Here is an 18,406-nt window from a genome sequence, read left to right as displayed (position 1 = left end):
TGGGTGAAGAAGTTCCTCCTCATTTCAGTCCTAAATGGCTTACCCCTTATCCTTAGACTATGACCCCTGGTTCTGGACTCCCCGGCCATCGTAAACATCCTTCCTGCATCTAGTCTGTCCAGACCTGACAGAATTTTATAGGTTTCGATGAGATCCCCTCTCAATCTTCTAAAGTCCAGTGAGTATAAGCCCAATCGACACAATCTCTCCTCATACATCGTTCCTGCCATCCCAGGTATCAGCCTGGTGAATCTTCGCTGCACTCCCTCCATGGCAAGAACGTCCTTCCTCAGGTAAGGTGACCAAAACTGCACACAATACTCAAGGTGCGGTCTCACCAAACAAAAGATGAGTCTAGAGGTGTAAATGGGAATGGCAGAATCATCAACAGCTGCCAAGTGAAAAAATAGGGGCAGAGGTTATGGTCTGAAATTGTTAAACTCTGTTGAGTCCAGAAGGCTGTAAAGTGCCTAATCGAAAGATGAGGTGCTGTTCCTCGAGCTTATGTTGAGCTTTGTTGGAACAGTGTAAGAGGCCAAGGATGGAGAGGTCAGAGTGGGAGTGGAAAATTAAAGTGACAGGCGACTGGAAGCTCGGGGTCATGCTTATGGACTGAATGGAAGTGTTCCGCAAAGCGATCACCCAATCTGCGTTTGGACTCCCCAGTGTAGAGGAGACTGCATTGTGAGCAGCAAATAATAAATAAAAAGTATACTAAATTGCAAGAAGTACAAGTAAATTGCTGTTTCACCTGGAAGGAGTGTTTGGGGCCCTGGACTGTGGGAAGGGAGGAGGTAAAAGGGCAGGTGTTGCATCTCCTGCGCTTGCACGGGAAGGTGCCGTGGGAAGGGGAGGGGCTGTTGGGGTTCGGAATGCTGAAAGGGGAGGGGAAGATGTGTTTGGTGGTGGGATCACGCTGGAAGTGGCGGAAATGACGGAGGATGATCCGTTGAATGTGAAGGCTGGTGGGATGAAAGGTGAGGACAAGGGGAACCCTATCGTGTTTCTTGGAGGGGGGGAAAGGGGTGAGAGCAGAAGTGCGGGAAATAGACTGGACACAGTCGAGGGCCGTGTCAACCACAATAGCGGGGAATCCTCGGTTGAGGAAAAAGGAAGAGATATCAGAAGCACTAGTATGGAAGGTGGCATCGTCGGAAATGGAGAAATTGGGGGAATGGAATAGAGTCCTTACAGGAAGCGGGGTGGGAGGAAGTGTAGTCCAGGTAGCTGTGGGAATCAGTGGGCTATTCCACTGACTCCCAAATCCTCTGCCATTTCCGCCACCTCCAGTGTGAACCCACCACCAAATACATCTTCCCTCTCCTCCCCTTTCAGCTTTCCGAAGGGACCACTCCCTCCATGACACCCTGGTCCACTCCTCAATCACCCCCAACAGCCCCTCCCCTTCCCATGGCACCAACCGTGCAAGGACAGGAGATGCAACACCTGCCCTTTTACTTCCTCCCTTCCGAGTGGCCAGGGCCCCAAACACTCCTTCCAGGTGAAACAGCGAGAAACAAAGGGCACAAAGGATTGTGAGAGACAGATAGCACTAAAGTAAGAAATAGTAACGTATTAGGTGGGATCAGACTGAGAGCGAGCACAGGATGGTCTAAGATAGGTTTACAGTGTATGTATGTGAACACACGAAGCATAGTATGGTTACAGCACAGAAGGAGGCCATTCGGCTCATTGAGCCCGTGCCGGCTCTCTGCAAGAGCATTTCAGCTAGACCCACTCACCCACCCTTTTCCCGTAGTCCTGCAAATTCTTTTCTTTCAAGTATTTATCCAATTCCCTTTTGAAAGCCATGATCGAGTCTGCCTCCACCACCCTCTCAGGCAGTGCATTCCAGATCCTAACCACTCGCTGCGTAAAAAAGTTTTTCCCTCACGTCACCTTTGGTTTTTATGCCAATCACCTTAAATCTGTGTCCTCTGGTTCTTGACCCTTCCACCAATGGGAACAGTTTCTCTGTATCTACTCTGTCTAGACCCCTCATGATTTTGAACACTTCTATCAAATCTCTCAATTTTCTCTGCTCTAACGAGAACAACCCCAGCTTCTCTAGTCTATCCACGTAACTGAAGTCCCTCATCCCTGGATTCATTCTCGTAAATCTTTTCTGTACCCTCTCCAAGGCCTTCACATCCTTCCTAAAGTGCAGTGCCCAGAATCGGACACAATACTCCAGTTGAGGCCAAACCAATGTTTTATAAAGCTTCATAACTTCCTTGCTTTTGCACTCTATGGGGGAAAAATTCAGTTGATTTGCACCACCCGTTAGCGTCCTAAGAGGGTGTCAACGGGGCGCAAAGCAACTAGCGCCTGGGCGCGGCGCCGCTAACACCTCCTGCAAAATTCAGCGGGGGGGGGGGGGGGTGTTAGTGGCAGCGATAACCATTAGCACCCTGCAGCGCTGTGCCTCCGCCGATTACGTCATCGCCGGGCGCAGTGCCCCGCTTGCGCCCCAGCTGCGATCTTAGGTAGCGCTCCCTGACTTACCACTGGACGCTATGTCCAACAGCGTCAAGGGGGCCTACCTGCTGCCGGGCGGCGCAAATCAAAGGGGAGGTGTCGGGCAGCCATTTTTGTTGCCCCTGTTGCTGTCCCCGGCCTCCTGTGACCCCCGCCCCGCGGGGTGCCATGCTGACACTCCGATCCTGGTGGCCCAGCCGGGCCCCGGGTTGCACTGCGCTAGGCCCACCCCCTCCCTCTTGGGACGCTACCAGTGAATTTCCGGTGCAGGGGCGTTAAAAGTAGCTAATTTGCACCCTATGCCTCTATTTATGAAGCCCAGGATCCCGTTTGCTTTTTTAACCACTTTGCTCAAGCTGCCCTGCCACCTTCAACGATTCGTGCACATATACCCCCAGGTCTCTCTGTTCATGCACCCTCTTTAGGATTGTACCCATTTATATTGCCTCTCCTCGTTCTTCCTGCCAAAATGTATCGCTTTGCACTTTTCTGCATTAAAAATCATCTGCCACGTGTCCGCCCATTCCACCAGCCAATCTATGTCTTCTTGAAGTCTATCACTATCCTCCTCACTATATATCTGTCCCATATATTATGGGGGAGAAATTCAGTATCACCACGTTTGGGGCGTCTTGAGCGGGCGCGAAATTTAGCGCCCGGCGCAAATTATCGCCACCTACTGCTAAATTGACCTGCTTCGCCCCAGGAGGTGCTTGGAGCGCTAAAACAGGCGCTGCACGACTGTCTTAAGGCGCTAAGTCGGAGAAGCGAGGCGCTACCACCGAGGGCAGGCGCAGTGCAGGTGCGGCCGGTTAGCGATTGCACGCAGACACGCTGGCGCCGGTCAGCTCTTAAAGCGGAGGTTCGATCTTGGATTGCAGCCACACCCTACGCATCGGAGCCCTGATTCTCGGCCTGGACAGACCTGCTGCCACATTCTTACGCCTAGGGCCATGGAGAGGGCCAGGGAGCGAGCGCAGCGGTTCAGTGAGGGGGCCCTGGAGGTTCTGGTTGGTGCAGTGGAGCGCAGGTGATCTATCTTGTTCCCGGACAGTGGCAGGAGGCCGCTGCCCAACAACTATCGCAAAGCTTGGAGGGAGGTGGCTCACAGAGTGACCTCCAGCAGCATGGTGCCTAGGACCCCTGTGCAATGCAGGAAGAAGTTCAATGACCTCACGGGTCGTCAGGGTGAGTACCCTTTTCAGTATCCTTTTCATCCCTGCATGTCCACCTCACTTTATGGCCAAAGGGTCCTGAAAGCCCCAATGCCCAGCCCTCATCCAACACCTACGGGCCTTTCATAAAACTCACACGCACATTCAGCACTTTACACACTGCAAGGGCTAATCGACCATGGGAGGCAGTGCAGCCAAGATCAAGGCTTCACACTGTACTCAGAGCCCGTCCTCTCTCTTGCAGGGCAAGCTGGCCCATAACAGGAGGCAGCAGCAACGGACCGGGGGAGGCCGGCCTCACCTTCAAGACCTCAGCGATCTGGAGCAGCTAGTCCAGCGGATTATGGCAGGCCGGATGATTGGCCCCATCGCCACTGGAGATGCCGACCCCGTTCTGGACAGCAATGGTAAGGTCATCACCTTTTTGACCTCTCTCCTTCCACTTGTGCCTCACTCCAGCATCCTTTGCCACTATCAAACCAATACAGTGCATTGCAGCACTCATACCTCCCTCGCTGCCGCCCTGTCCTCACGCTAAAGCAACTCTTGTGCCTCCCTGCTTTCAGATGCTGATTCGCCAGGTGAGGAGACGGGCCCTCAAGCTGCCACTGTGAGTGATTCTGAAAGCAAGGAGGAAGAGGAAGCCGGACCATCAGTGCCATCCTCAGCCGAGGCAACCCATGGCCATAATGGGGACACATCTTCCCTGGAGGGGAGCAGTAGGGAAGGGTCCGAGGAGGGTGAAGCTCCGGGGCCCAGCGGGCTGCAGCAACACCGGGGGGGGGGGGGGGGGGGCGGGGTGGCGGTAGGGAAGCTCGGCGGCCTTCTCCCTGGAGGAAGAATCTGGCCTCCAGTCCTGCTACATTGAGCGCAGAAGAGGTGCGGCTCCACGCTGAAATGGGCGCCCAGGCGGAGCACAGGCACACTGAGCTCATGGCTGCAGTGGCAAGGATGCCCGAATCCATTGAGTCACCGGCAAGGAGTGTCCAGGACTTCAGCGCAGCACTGGCAAGGAGTCTGCAGGACTTCGGTGCAGCACAGGCAAGGAGTCTGCAGGACTTCGGTGCAGCACAGGCAGCTTCCATGCAAGTGCTTAGTGGCGCAATGCAGTCAGTGGCTGGTCTGATGCAGACGCAGATTGAGGCCACACGAGCACTGACTGCTGCCACCCTCGCTGGATCGGGCACGAATCGCCGGGGCCCTCGCCGCGCTGCAGCAGGCCAGCAGTCTGTGCTTCAGCAGATTGCTCCGCATGCTGCAGTGCTGCCCCATGGGAGTGCCAGTGTTTCGTCCGACCAGGGAGTGGCTGTCCTCTGTCAGGATGGCAGCATTCCTGCTGCCAACACTGTCACTTCTCCACTGCAGCTGCCACCACCTGTAGGACAGACTGCTGCCGCCCATGCAGAGTTGGAGCAGTCAGCAGCCGGGCCCTCCAGGCCCAGAGCTGGTCCAGGCCGTACCTCAAGGGCATCTGCCAACTCAGTTTCTGACACTCAGCAGCCTTCCCCCAGCCTTGCTGCAGCCACTGGGGTCCCATTGCGGAGGAGCTGCAGGGTGGGATGGGGCGAATCTCGCAAGCGAAGCAGATCACCCTCGAAGGGCAAAAAGTAGGAGGTGTGGCAAAATGCTGTTAATTTTTTTAGTGAAGGCCGAGGACCGTGGTCATTTTTTGGTTACTCTTTTGTTCATTGTCTCCAGGTTGTGAGAGCCAGTTATGTGTCTGACTGCTTTTTTGGGGGTTTCTCTCTATTACTTTGTCATGCGGGAAGGGCACACAGTTTGTTAAATAAAGAAGTGTCTTTATTCAGATTGTGCATGTTTGCTCTTTGAACTATTTGTTGCCTTGACCAGCTTAGGGGTTGCAGAACGGTTCCATTCATGTTCTTTCAATGGCACAAGCCATTCCCTCAGAGTGGGCCTACAACCGGCTTGCAATAAGCTGCTGACGGACGGCCCTTGCACTTTGTACCTCCCTCCCGTCCTGGTGCTCCGCCTCCTCCTCCTCCTCTGTTGGTGCTCCAATGTCTGGTGGCAGTGGCTGAGTCCTGAGGATTGCCAGGTTATGCAGCATGCAGCACACTACAATGAAATGGGAGGCTCGCTCAGGTGAGTACTGAAGGGCTCCCCCAGAATGGTCCAGACAGTGGAACCATTGCTTTAGCACGCCGATTGTGTGCTCAATGATAGAAACATAGAGGATAGGAGCAGGAGTAGGCCATTCGGCCCTTCGAGCTTGCTCCGCCATTCAACGAGATCATGGCTGATCATCCAAACCCTGGCACCCGGTCCCTACACCGACAGCCATCCCACCCAAGCCCTATCCCCGTAACCCCACGTATTTAATCCCTGGTATTTAATTCCTGGTCGCTTGATGGCTCTCATTGTATCATTCTTCAGCAGGGGTGCTGGGCTCACGGAGCGGGGTCATCAGCCAGGTGCACAGAGGATAGCCCTTGTCCCCGAGAAGCCAGCCTCCTGGGTGAGCCAGGGCTTCGAAAAGGTCTGCCACAGAAGTCTGGCGCAGGATGAAGGCGTCGTGGCTGCTGCCTGGAAAGCGGGCATTGACAGCTAGTATCAGCTGTCTGTGGTCACACACCAACTGGACGTTCAACGAATGGAACCCCTTCCGGTTGCGGTAATCCTCGGCATTCTCTTGCGGCACCCGCAAAGCCACATGCGTGCAGTCAATGGTGCCCTGGACCAAGGGGAAGCCCGCTATTCTTGCAAATCCCATTGCGCGCTCTTGCTGCTTGTTCAGGGTCATGGGGAAGGAAATGTACTGACGTCTCCTTTTAAAGAGGGCATTCGTGACTTGGCGGATGCAGCAATGCACCGCGAACTGGGAGACATTGGCAATGTCCCCAGTAGCGGATTGGAAGGAGCCGGTGGCATAGAAGTTGAGAGCCACTGTCACCTACACTGCCACCAACAGAGACGTCCTGCTCCTCAGTTGAGGCTGCAGATCTGGCTGAAGCAGGTGGCAGAGCTCAGCGACCACCTCTCTGCTGAATCGAAGCCTCCGAAAACACTGCTCCTCGGACATGTTGAGGTATGAGAACTGTTGGCGGAATACCCTGGGAGGGTAAAGTCTCCTGTGCCGACGCCTGTTGGCCCTCCTCCGTCTGGCCATGATTGGCACTCTCTCTCGGCGTCTCTGAGCCCTCTCAATGCAATGGAGAAACCCAACGTTTCCACCCATTGCAGCCCCCATAGTATGTGGCCACTCAAGGTTATGCCAGTGAAAAAGCAAACCAACTACAAAGTTCTGGGCCGAAGCCAGAAGTACCTCTGCCAGCGCTGACTCAATGCAGAAAGCTCTCTCCCTTTGTCTCCCTACAAATCTCTCTCTCTCACAGAAGGAGTGGTCCAAAAATGGCTACCATAAAGAAGCCAGGAAGAGCCCCCTTTAAATAGCACCCCCCCCCCGCCCAGCCCCACAGCGACTGGGAACCGTTCCAGTCAACCAGTCGCTGGGAGTGCCAGGCGGAAAGGAGGGGGGCGCCACTGAAGTTCCGGTTCGGGGCGCCCCAAGGGTGTTGCACCATGAAATGACGTCAGGATCTGCGCGCGCAGCTGAGCGGGCGTTGCGGTTTTGCGCCGCCGCTAAATGTCCGCTCAATTTCGCGAGAGGTGCAGGTCTCGCCGCGCCCGGGCGCTAGCCGCATCGCACCCCACTTATCGCCCTCTTAAGGCGCTAACAACTGAATTTCTCCCCCTATATGACTTGTCCATGGCTTTATTGAATTTCCTCAAGTTACAGCAGCTGACATTAATGGTTTAGCTGGTCAGTACAAATCATTAATTACAATCTCTATGAAAGGATAGAATTAACCACGATGTGACAATAGCCCTTATAAAGACTTGGACTAGCTTATATTCATCAAAGAAAGCTCGTCAATACTTACAACTTGCAGCTCCGGGTGTGTGATGTTAACTGAGATACATTCCATAAATTTGGCAAATCCTTCATTCAGCCAAAGATCATTCCACCACTCCATGGTTACCAAGTTGCCAAACCACTAAGAGAAATATTTTTACAAACATTAGCAGCAACCAGTATTTTCCTGCTGCCTATACAGACAATATTTCAACACTATCAATCAGTGAGCTTACTCAACATCATCTTTAGCATAACCCAGATTCATAGCTATTTTTTCAATACATTTCACAAAGAGCAATAGAAACATAGAAACATGGAAAATAGGAGCAGGAGTAGGCCATTCGGCCCCTCGAGCCTGCTCCGCCATTCAATGCAATCATGGTTGATCATCCAAGTTCAGTACCCGGTCCCTGCTTTCTCCCCATACCCCTTGATCCCTTTAGTCTGAAGAAATATATCCAACTCCTTCTTGAATATATTTAATGTATTGGCCTCTACTGCATTCTGTGGTAGAGAATTCCATAGGTTCACCACTCTCTGGGTGAAGAAATTCCTCCTCATTTCTATCCTAAAAGGCTTACCCCTTATCCTTAAACTGTGACCCCTGGTTCTGGACTCCCCGACCATCGGGAACATCCTCCCTGCATCTAGTCTGTCCAGTCCTGCCAGAATTTTATAAGTTTCAATGAGATCCCCTCTCATTCTTCTAAACTCCAGCGAGTACAAGCCCAATCGTCCCAATCTCTCCTCATACGTCATTCCTGCCATCCCAGGTATCAGCCTGGTGAATCTTCGCTGAACTCCTTCCATGGCAAGAATATCCTTCCTCAGATAAGGCGACCAAAGCTGCACACAATACTCAAGGTGTGGTCTCACCAAGGCCCTGTACAACTGCAGCAAGGCATCCTTGCTCCTGTACTCAAACCCTCTCGCTATGAAGGCCAACATACCATTTGCCTTCTTAACCGCCTGCTGCACCTGCATGCTTACCTTCAGCGACTGGTGCACAAGGACACCCAGGTCTCGTTGCACTTCCCCTTCTCCCAATCTATTGCCATTCAGATAATAAGCTTAATTCCTGTTTTTTCCACCAAAGTGGATAACCTCACATTTATCTACATTGTATTGCATCTGCCATGCTTCTGCCCAATCACCCAACCTGTCCAAATCATCCTGGAGTTTCTCGGCATCCTCCTCACAGCACACACGCCCACCCAGTTTTGTGTCGTCTGCAAATTTGGAGATATTACATCTAGTTCCCTTGTCTAGATCATTAATATATATTGTGAATAGCTGGGGTCCAAGGACCGATCCCTGCGGTACCCCACTAGTCACTGCCTGCCACTCGGAAAAAGACCCATTTATTCCAACTCTTTGCTTTCTATCTGCCAACCAGTTCTCTATCCAAATCAATACCTTGCCCCCAATCCCATGTGCCTTAACTTTACACGCTAATCTTTTATGTGGGACCTTATCGAAAGCCTTCTGAAAGTCCAAATACACCACATCCACTGGTTCTCCCTTATCTATTTTACCAGTTACATCCTCAAAAAATTCCAGTAGATTAGTCAAGCACGATTTACCTTTTGTCCGATCCTGTCACTGTTTTCCAAGTGCTCTGCTATTACATCTTTTATAATGGACTCTAGCATTTTCCCCACTGCCGATGTCAGGCTTACCGGTCTGTAATTCCCCGTTTTCTCTCTACCACCTTTTTTGAATAGTGGGGTAGCATTAGCTACCCTCCAATCTATGGGTACTGTTCCAGATTCCATCGAATGTTGGAAAATGATCAGTAATGCATCTACTATTTCTAGGGCCACTTCCTTAAGTACCCTAGGATGTAGATTATCAGGCCCTGGGGATTTATTGGCCTTCAATCCCATCAATTTCCCTAACACCATTTCCCTACAAATACTGATTTCTTTCAGTTCCTCCCTCTCATTAGACCCTATGTTCCCCGACATCTCTGGGAGGTTATTTGTGTCCTCCTTTGTGAAGACAGAACCAAAATATGTATTTAATTGGTCTGCCATTTCTTTGTTCCCCATTATAAATTCCCCTGATTCTGACTGCAAGGGACCTACACTTGACTTCACCAATCTTTTTCTCTTCACATATCTATAAAAGCTTTTACAGTCAGTTTTTATGTTCCCTGCAAGCTTACTCTCATATTCTATTTTCCCTTTCTTAATTAATCCCTTTGTCCTCCTTTGTTGAATCCTAAACTGCTCCCAATCCTCTGGATTACTGCTTTTTCTGGCCAATTTATATGTCCTCTCCTTGGATCTTATGCTGTCCCTAATTTTCCTCGTTAGCCACGGTTGAGTCACCTTTTTTGTTTTATTTTTATGCCAAACTGGGATGAACAAATTCTGTAGTTCATCCATGCGGTCTTTGAATGTTTGCCATTGCCTATCCACCGTTAACCCTTTGAGTAACATTCCCCAATCAATCCTACCCAACTCACGCCTCAGACCATCGTAGTTTCCTTTATTTAAGTTCAGGGCCCTAGTCTCTGAGTCAACTACTTCATTCTCCATCTTAATGAAGAATTCGATCATATTATGATCGCTCCGACCCAAGGGGCCTCGTGCAACAAGATTGCTAATTAATCCTTTCTCATTACATAATACCCAGTCTAAGATGGCCTGATCTCTGGTTGGTTCCTCGACATATTGGTCCAGGAAACCATCCCGTAAACACTCCAGGAATTCCTCCTCCACAGTATTGTTACTAATTTGGTTAGGCCAATCTATATGTAGATTAAAGTCACCCATGATGACTGCTGTGCCCTTATTGCATGCTTCTCTAATTTCCCTTTTAATGCCATCCCCAACCTCCGCATTACTGTTTGGAGGTCTATATACCAATCCCACTAACGTTTTCTGCCCCATGGTATTTCTCAGTTCTACCCATACAGATTCCACATCATCAGAACTAATATCCTTCCTTACAATTGTGTTAATCCCTTCTTTAACCAGCAATGCTACCCCACCTCCCTTTCCTTTTTGCCTATCTTTCCTGAATACCCCTGGATGTTGAGTTCCCAGCCTTCGCCACCCTGGAGCCATGTTTCCGTAATCGCAATCAAATCATATTCGTTTACCTCTATTTGCACAGCTAATTCATCCACCAATATGGTGACACAGTATGTTGGAGTACCAATACTTGATACTTCATAGTAGTGAGACCAAGGATTGATTCCCCTACTCCCTCGAGTTCCATATCTGTCACGTGCTGTCAAAGCTGGTGATAGGCTAAGTGACTCTCGTCGTGAAGGAGCGAAAAATCAGAGGAAAAGTCATTCCTGAGCCACTCTTTAGCACCTTGGTGGTTGATTAAGAGCTGCAATAGCAGAGGCCTGGGGACTGATTCCACATCTTTCCTCTTAATCACAGGCGGTAAGAAGACAAGGAGAGGAGAGGATAAATACACTCAAAATTACTGAACAAAACTCACCGTCATTTTACTAAGTGACCTATGACAGTTCCATTTGGGAGTTTCGTCTGTCCCTCCGAGACCGCCACAACCCCAACCCATTTTCCTGGGCCAAGGTGCCTTACTCATACATGACAGGCTCCTACCACCAAGTGGGAGCCTGCCGGTGACACCAAGGAAACTCCGGCATCAAGGTCACCACTCCAGCATAACAAGAGGCATAGAGGGTCCTGAAAGAATCAGGAGACAGCAGGAACGGCAGCCTTGTAGTCCTTGGCAGAGACAGAGGCCTACACAGTTAAGTGAGCAGGGGTAGTACTGGAGGGAAAGGAGGCCTCCATGAAACCCATGGCTGCATTTTGGGGCATTACCACAGCTACTCCAGGCCTACCATCACCCACCACTAGGCAGTCCTGGGCAACAGTGTTAAGAAGGGTGAATGGGAGAGAAATGGGACAAGAGGCCATGCTCCACACCATCCCATGTGGCAGTCATGGTGGGGACAAGGAAGGGAAAATGGAGCTTGCGGCAGGGAGGCTGCGGCATGCATCACCGCCCCATTTTCCCGCCATTTCCACTTTCAGGCAGGATAATGGAAGCATGTTCAGCCTGGTAAGTCTTTAATCTTCAATCAAAGTTGCAAACTTTTAACTTAGTGCTATTCATTACCTGGTGAGCCAGTTCATGCGCTATGGTCATGGTGATCCCGAGTTTGTCAGAGGCTGAAGAGATTTCAGGGTTGTAAAGCAGGGCTGATTCGCTGTAAGTGGTTAGGCCCCAGTTCTCCATAGCCCCAGACTGAAAGTCAGGGATTGCAGCCAAATCTGTAGGGAAATCAGCAGTATTATGGAAAGAAAACAGCACAAGCAGGCACAAGTAGTGCCTGAACATAAAAAAAAGATTAAAAAGTATATCTTAATCAACTTGAAATGATTTAGCATTTTCATTGTGTTGATATTTTGTATATACGTCCAGACTGTGGCACCTTTTGGCAGCATTTATCACAAATGTGTATTACTGTATAAATGTTTCTGAATATTATTCTTTTAATGTAGTGTTAGGAGCTGCATTTATATTCCTTTTTATAATATTTATTTTGAAAATATGCCAAATAAAAAACATACAAATCTGTATGTATAAGAAAGGAGAAAAAATACAAAACAGATGGGTATATTAAGATCATTAAGAGCTGTTGGGAGTAGGAAGAGGCCCAATAGCCTAGTCCTATTCTGATAGATCGCAACCCCACCTACCCTTTTTCTAATCAGAAGTTTTAATTATTTTTCTTTCTCCAGATACAGGTACAATTGCTTCTTGAACCCGTTTATGCTGTTTTCAGTGCTGTGCACACAATCATATATTCCAATCTTCCAGGGATGAAAAGCTGTCACTCAATCTGAGGAAAGTGGTGACAGCTGCCCAAAAAGTAACAAAAGGAGGCTATTTACATAAAATCAGCCGTTGATTTAAACATCAAGGCATTTAAATTACTCAAATATTTGGACATGCCTGGAGTACTTTTTCTCTGCACCTGAATTTTATGAGATGGGCCCATTTCTGTCAGGTTTCCACCCGTTAATGGCAGCAATCCAATTTTAAATCTCCCTGCGATCCAACTGCCAATTCTTGACTGAGATCATTTAAATATATTTATTTAAACCAGGACCTGTAGCACTGGCACATCAAAATCTCAGAATTTACGCTGACAATGCAGCTGGGTAATTTAAAATGATTTAAGTGAGGCGTATCTGTTGGCAGTAACAGCTGAGACTTACAGAAGTGATTTACTTTGGAGTCTGAAGGCTGAAAAAACTTTAAGCACTGATTACTGGAGTTAGAAAAGAAACTTTTGCAATGTTTTTTTTCTTGCTTTCCACCTGGACAGAGCTGCACTTATCTCTGACAGCCAGAGGGCCCAGGAGACCCTAGGGATATTTTTACCCCCACCCACAGTAAGAGGTTAAGAGTACCAAGTGTAGGATTCCAAATGGGCATTCCATTGTTTGCCATTTTAATGGCGAAGTAGTAGTACGGAATGGAGGAAAGAAGAATGAGGCAGAATATGAGGAGGATGCAGCCTAGAAGATATTTCTTCAGCCCCCATAGAATTTACAGGTCACACACATTCTATGAAGATCTTAATGATGAGCTCTGTGTGAGAATTGTGCACATCACATGGAGACCTGCAGCCACGATTATCTGCTCGCACAGCTTTGCTTGTGGCTGTGAAAGTGATGACTACACTCAATTTTTATGCCACTGGCTCATTCAAGCAGCCACAGAGGATCTGTGCAATGTCACCGAGGGTCCAGTCCAGATACCCAGTAACTGATACACTTTTCAAGAAGGCTGGGCATTTCATCCAGTTTGGCATGACAAGGCAGCAGCACATCGCTGGCTTCCCCAAAGTGCATGTGCACCCATATAACATTGTAAGCTTTTACAGTTAACCCCTACAACTTTATCACTCACTGAATCCCCAGATTGAGTGCGGAAGTATGCAAAAAATCCCCACGTCAACGCCAGATTTGCTGGAAGTTATTGTGATGCCATCGTCCTCATGAATTCTGTCCTCCCCAAGCTATTCAAGGCAGATAACCAAGTGAATTAATGGCTTGTGGGTGACAAGATGCACCCCTTGCTGTCATCGATAATGACCCCTTTAATAGATGCAACAACAGCAGCTCAGAAGCACTGCAACTCTACCAGAGTAGTCATAGAGCCACCAGAGCCTTAAAGGGACACTTTCACTACCTTGGTAGATCAGGAGGGGCTTGCAATATGCTCTGGATCATGCATTCTGCATATTTGCAGGTAGACAGGACCTTAGTTTAACATCTCATCAAAAGATGGCCCCTCTAACAATACAGTACTCTCTCAGTACAACACTGAGGTGTCAGCCTAGATTAGGTGCTCAAATCTTGGACTGGGACTTGAGTTCATGATCCTCTGACTACCAACTGACTGAAAATTACCAGTATAGGAAATTGTTCCCTTAGGAATATGCTTTTGCAGGAGGATCTTATGGAACCCTACAGCTGTTAAGCATCTCGTGCTTTAAATTTAAAAGCTGTTGGATCTGAAATAAATTGCAATAAATAGGTTAGAAGGGAAGTGATTATTAACCAAACTCATCCCTTAAAAGGAAGATTCCTGAACTCTAAACATTTCTGTGTGACTCACTTACAAATGGCTGACTCAGTTCACAAGGTTAGAAGAAACCAGAGTCAAGTTTCACCCATTACAAGGAAAGACCCCCCAGCCAGAAACAACTGGGCATAGCTTTCCTTGCATGGTAAATCAACTCCCAACAAAGGCATGGATGATTTGACTGGAAATAATACATGTATAGGCTTATAGTGTGAACTGTGTGCGTGTACTTTATAGGACTGCACATGACTAGAATTCTGAATGTATGATTACTAAAATCAAAACAATTTATATCTTTATCATTGCCATCTTTGCAATTACCTGAGGTCTTCGAGACCTCATTAAATCTAGTAGGAGACTCATAGACTGGCAACCAGAGCTCATGAGGTCATATCCACAACTCCACTTTAAATGAGATTCAAAAGTGTCTGCTATCAACAAAGTTATGCTGTTATAGCAAGCTGCTAAATGAGGCATAACAGCAAACACTCTAGCAAAAGTGGGAGGGTATAGTACCAAACAAAAGCGTACACTAACCATGCCACAGAATTGGCAGCAATCAGAGGTGCGGATTATCTTTCCCACTCAGATGAATGGGGTCATATAGTGGTAGGAAAATCTACAAGAACTTTACAGAGGTTTAATTTTCTTTTTGGGTTATCTTTAGTGCACTGCCTAAGGTCTTTGCACTAAATTCCTGTCTGTGGCTTTTTAAACACAATTAATCCATTAAAATAAACAGTTTAACAACTGTGCTGTGGCTTAAAAATGATTTTTTTGTGAACATACGCCAGTGCTTTCAAATAGCACAGAGGAAATTAAACTACATAGAGAAAGATAATAGAAAAACAACATTAAATGTATTAAATAGTCAGTATGTTGGTTCTTTACCTTGTTTTGGCATTGGGTATGGAATATTAAAATAGTCTTCATAAAAGTCTAAGAGTCTCACTGCTGCATCTAATGCAAATGAAGTCTGATTGATCTTGTCTGGGACGGAATACACGGAGATCTATCAGAGAGAAAAATAACTTAATTCAGTGTTTCCTGACACAGTTGCAGTGACAACATTGTATCAACATTGTACAATACAACCAAAACTTGCATTTATATAGCACTTTCAAAGCAAAGTATCCCAAGGTGCTTTTGCAAAGAGGGAGGGAATGAATAATTGTCATTGATTTCAACAAAAGACAGAAGTCAGCCAAAATTATTCTTTCACAGGTCATCAGGAAATAGCTATCAAACAACTAGTTTATATAAAAACAGAAAATGCTGGAAATACTCAGGTCAGGCAGCATCTGTGGAGACAGAAACAGAGTTAAGGTTTTAAGTCTGTGACTCTTCGTCAGAACTAGAAAAAGTTAGAGATGCAACAGATTTTAAGCAAGTGCAGGGGTTGGGAAAGGGGGAGGGGAGGAAAGAACAAAAGGGAAGGTCTGTGATAGGGTGGAGGGCAGGAGAGATTAAATGACAAAAGGGATGATGGTGCAAGGCAAAAAGGAGATGGTAATAGGACAAGTTAAGAAACAAAAGATGAGGCTAGATGAGGTGTAAATGGTAACGGCAGAATCATCAACAGCTGCCATGTGAAAAATAGGAGCAGAGGTTATGGTCTGAAATTGTTGAACTCGATGTCGAGTCCAGAAGACTGTAAAGTGCCTAATCGAAAGATGAGGTGATGTTCCTCGAGCTTACTTTGAGCTTTGTTGGAACAGTGCAAGAGGCCGAGGATGAAGGTCAGAGTGGGAGTGGAGCGGAGAATTAAAGTGTCAGGTGACCGGAACCTCAGGGTCACGTTTACAGACTGAATGGAGGTGTTCCGCAAAGCAGTCACCCAATCTGCAATGTAGAGCACACTAGTTTACATTGCTGTGCAAATAATGTCAATATGGGTTTAACCACTTAAAGTAAGCAGTTCAAATCATTCAACATATTTTTGTGCTTTTGTTCAAAAATTTCTTATTTTAAGTATAAAAAATTGAAGTTCAGTAAAGGACTCCCATCTCAGTTTGAGCAATAAAGCATTTGACTCCCAACCAGAAGCACAAGTTCAAATTGTAAAACTACTAATCAAACAAACTCATTTATCACAGTTGGATACACCACTAAAAAGACTGACAAAAGCAAATAAGATGTTCCATCTTGGTGAGGTTAGAAAACAAACTGGCAAACCCAACAGGTCCCATCTGAATCACACCTTCCAGTCTTGGACTGACATCAACCACACTCCCAGTTAAATATGCTAGCCTGACTATTTCATACTCCTAGCTGAAGAAGGATGTACATAATACATGTGGACAAGTAGGCCTAGAAATTCAGTCTGGACACTTTTGGGGCGCTAAAGTTAGCGCCCGCCGGAAAGTGCAGGCCACCTCGCCGAAATTCAGTAGAGTTGGCCAAGAGTTTGGCCGAGCGCTGAAACTGGTGTTGCAATGCTCTGTTCAGGCGCTAATCCGGCGATGCGGCCTGATAACGCCGAGGCCGGGCGCAGCGCAGGTGCGGTCATGTTTTGATTGACAACAGACACCCTGACGCCGGCCTGCTCTTAAAGGGGGAAGGGTCGACTTTGACTGCTGCCACGCCCTGCATACTGGAGCCCTGCAGCTAGGCCTCAACACTGCTGGTGGGCCAAAATAGCGCCAGGAGACATGGAGAGGGCCCGTGAACGAGCGCAGCACTTCTCCGAGCATGCTCTGAGGGTGCTCATTAATGGTGTGGAGGACAAAAGACAGATCTTGTGCCCGGACAGTGGCAACAAGGCTCCCAGGAGCGAGTACAGGAAAGCCTGGAGGAGAATCGCCCGCAGGGTGTCATCCACCTGCGATGTCCCCAGGAGTGCGGACCAATGCCGCAAGAAGTTCAACGACCTCACTCGGTTGGTGAAGGTGAGTACCCTTTCCAGTGTCCTCCTCATCCTTGCATGTGAACCTCACATTATGGGCAAAGGGACCTCAAAGGCCTAATGGGCAGCCCTCCTCCCGCAGCAATGGCACTGGCATGATCATCAATAGCACTTTCTGCACTTACCACACTGGCCAAGCTATTCCACCATGGGAGGCAGTGCACACAGCAACAGGGCACCACACTGGCCAAGCTATTCCACCATGGGAGGCAGTGCACACAGCAACAGGGCACCACACTGTACTTAGAGTCCGTCCTTTCTCTTGCAGGCCAAGCTGGCAAGGAATTTGAGGAGCCACACTATCACCGGTGGAGGCCGTCCCCAGTACCAGGCGCTCACTGATCTGGAGGAGAGCGTGGCTGGACTCATGCGTTCCCGGGTGACTGGCCCGGTTGCGATCGGAGATGCGGACCCTGTACTGGAACCCACTGGTAAGGACATGACCGGTTGGACCTCTCTCGTTGCCCTAGCGCTTCAGATCTAGATCCTTTCCCACTGACCGACAAATGCGCATAATGTCACCACTCAGGCCTCCCTCGCTGACGCCGTGTCCTCACTCTAAAGCTACTCTTATGCCTTCCTGCTTTCAGCTGCTGAGGAGGAGGTGGTCCCTGAAGCTCCGAGTGCCAGGCCCTTGGAGGAGGAGGACGACGAGGACCAGGAGGAAGGCGGCACATCGGGGGAACCCTCAGCCGCGCCAGGGGATGGCAATGGAGGGGGGACGTCTGGCCTGCAGGAGAGCCAGGGGGAAGTGTTGCAGGGGAGGGCAGATCCTGTGGCCAGTGGGGTTGAGGCACGCGGGAAGGGTCCGGCAGCACGCCGGCCTGCTCCCCAGAGGGGGGAGGTGTTGCAGGGGAGGGCAGATCCTGGGCCCAGTGGGGTTGAGGCAGGCGGGAGGGTTCGGCCAGCTCGGCCGCCTTCTCCCCAGAGGGAGAGTCCTCCCTCCAGTCCGGAGAGGGTCCTCGCCCAGGAGGTGCGCCTCCTCAAAGAGATCTCGGCGGCCTCTGAGCGGCGCCACCAGGAGTTCATGGGGGTTGTGGACCAGATGCCTCAGGCCATTCAGTCCCTGGCTCAGAGTGTGGTCGCATTCGGGGAATCACAGGCCAGGGGGGTGGAACAACTCGCGGCAGCCCATGACAGGGGTGTCCAGCATCTCGCGGCAGTGCAGAACGCGACTCGCGAGATGAGTGGTGCCGTCCAGACACTGGCACAGCTGATGCGGCCACATACCAGGGCAGTTCGGGCACTCACTTCTGCCACACTCGCTGTGGCGCAGAGGCTTTGCCACGGCACCCGCCGCCCTGCTGCAGCACAGCGGTCTGGCCTCCACCAGATAGCTGCGCCTGCTGCACTGCCAGGCCGGCCGAGTGCCAGTGT

General features: G+C 49.2%; 1 protein-coding gene across 7 annotated transcripts in view; it reads right to left on the bottom strand.

Moving 5' to 3' along the window:
- Positions 1-18,406, bottom strand: part of LOC147124508 (endoplasmic reticulum aminopeptidase 1-like) — a 156,650-nt gene that overhangs the window by 74,955 nt on the left and 63,289 nt on the right. For all 7 annotated transcript variants that reach the window (XM_085988401.1, XM_085988411.1, XM_085988420.1 and 4 more), the window contains 3 exons: positions 15,016-15,136; positions 11,644-11,798; positions 7,559-7,672 (listed from right to left, as the gene is read on the bottom strand). In XM_085988401.1, coding sequence (XP_085844527.1) covers positions 7,559-7,672; positions 11,644-11,798; positions 15,016-15,136 — 390 coding nt within the window. The remainder of the gene's footprint in view (positions 1-7,558; positions 7,673-11,643; positions 11,799-15,015; positions 15,137-18,406) is intronic.

Source organism: Somniosus microcephalus, chromosome 1, assembly GCF_052327205.1.
Source record: "Somniosus microcephalus isolate GS21.2 chromosome 1, FLI_Smic_1.0, whole genome shotgun sequence".
In the NCBI taxonomy this organism is placed as follows: Eukaryota; Metazoa; Chordata; class Chondrichthyes; order Squaliformes; family Somniosidae; genus Somniosus; species Somniosus microcephalus.
Note: the sequence above shows the minus strand (reverse complement) of the source record. Positions and strands in the feature narration are given on the sequence as shown.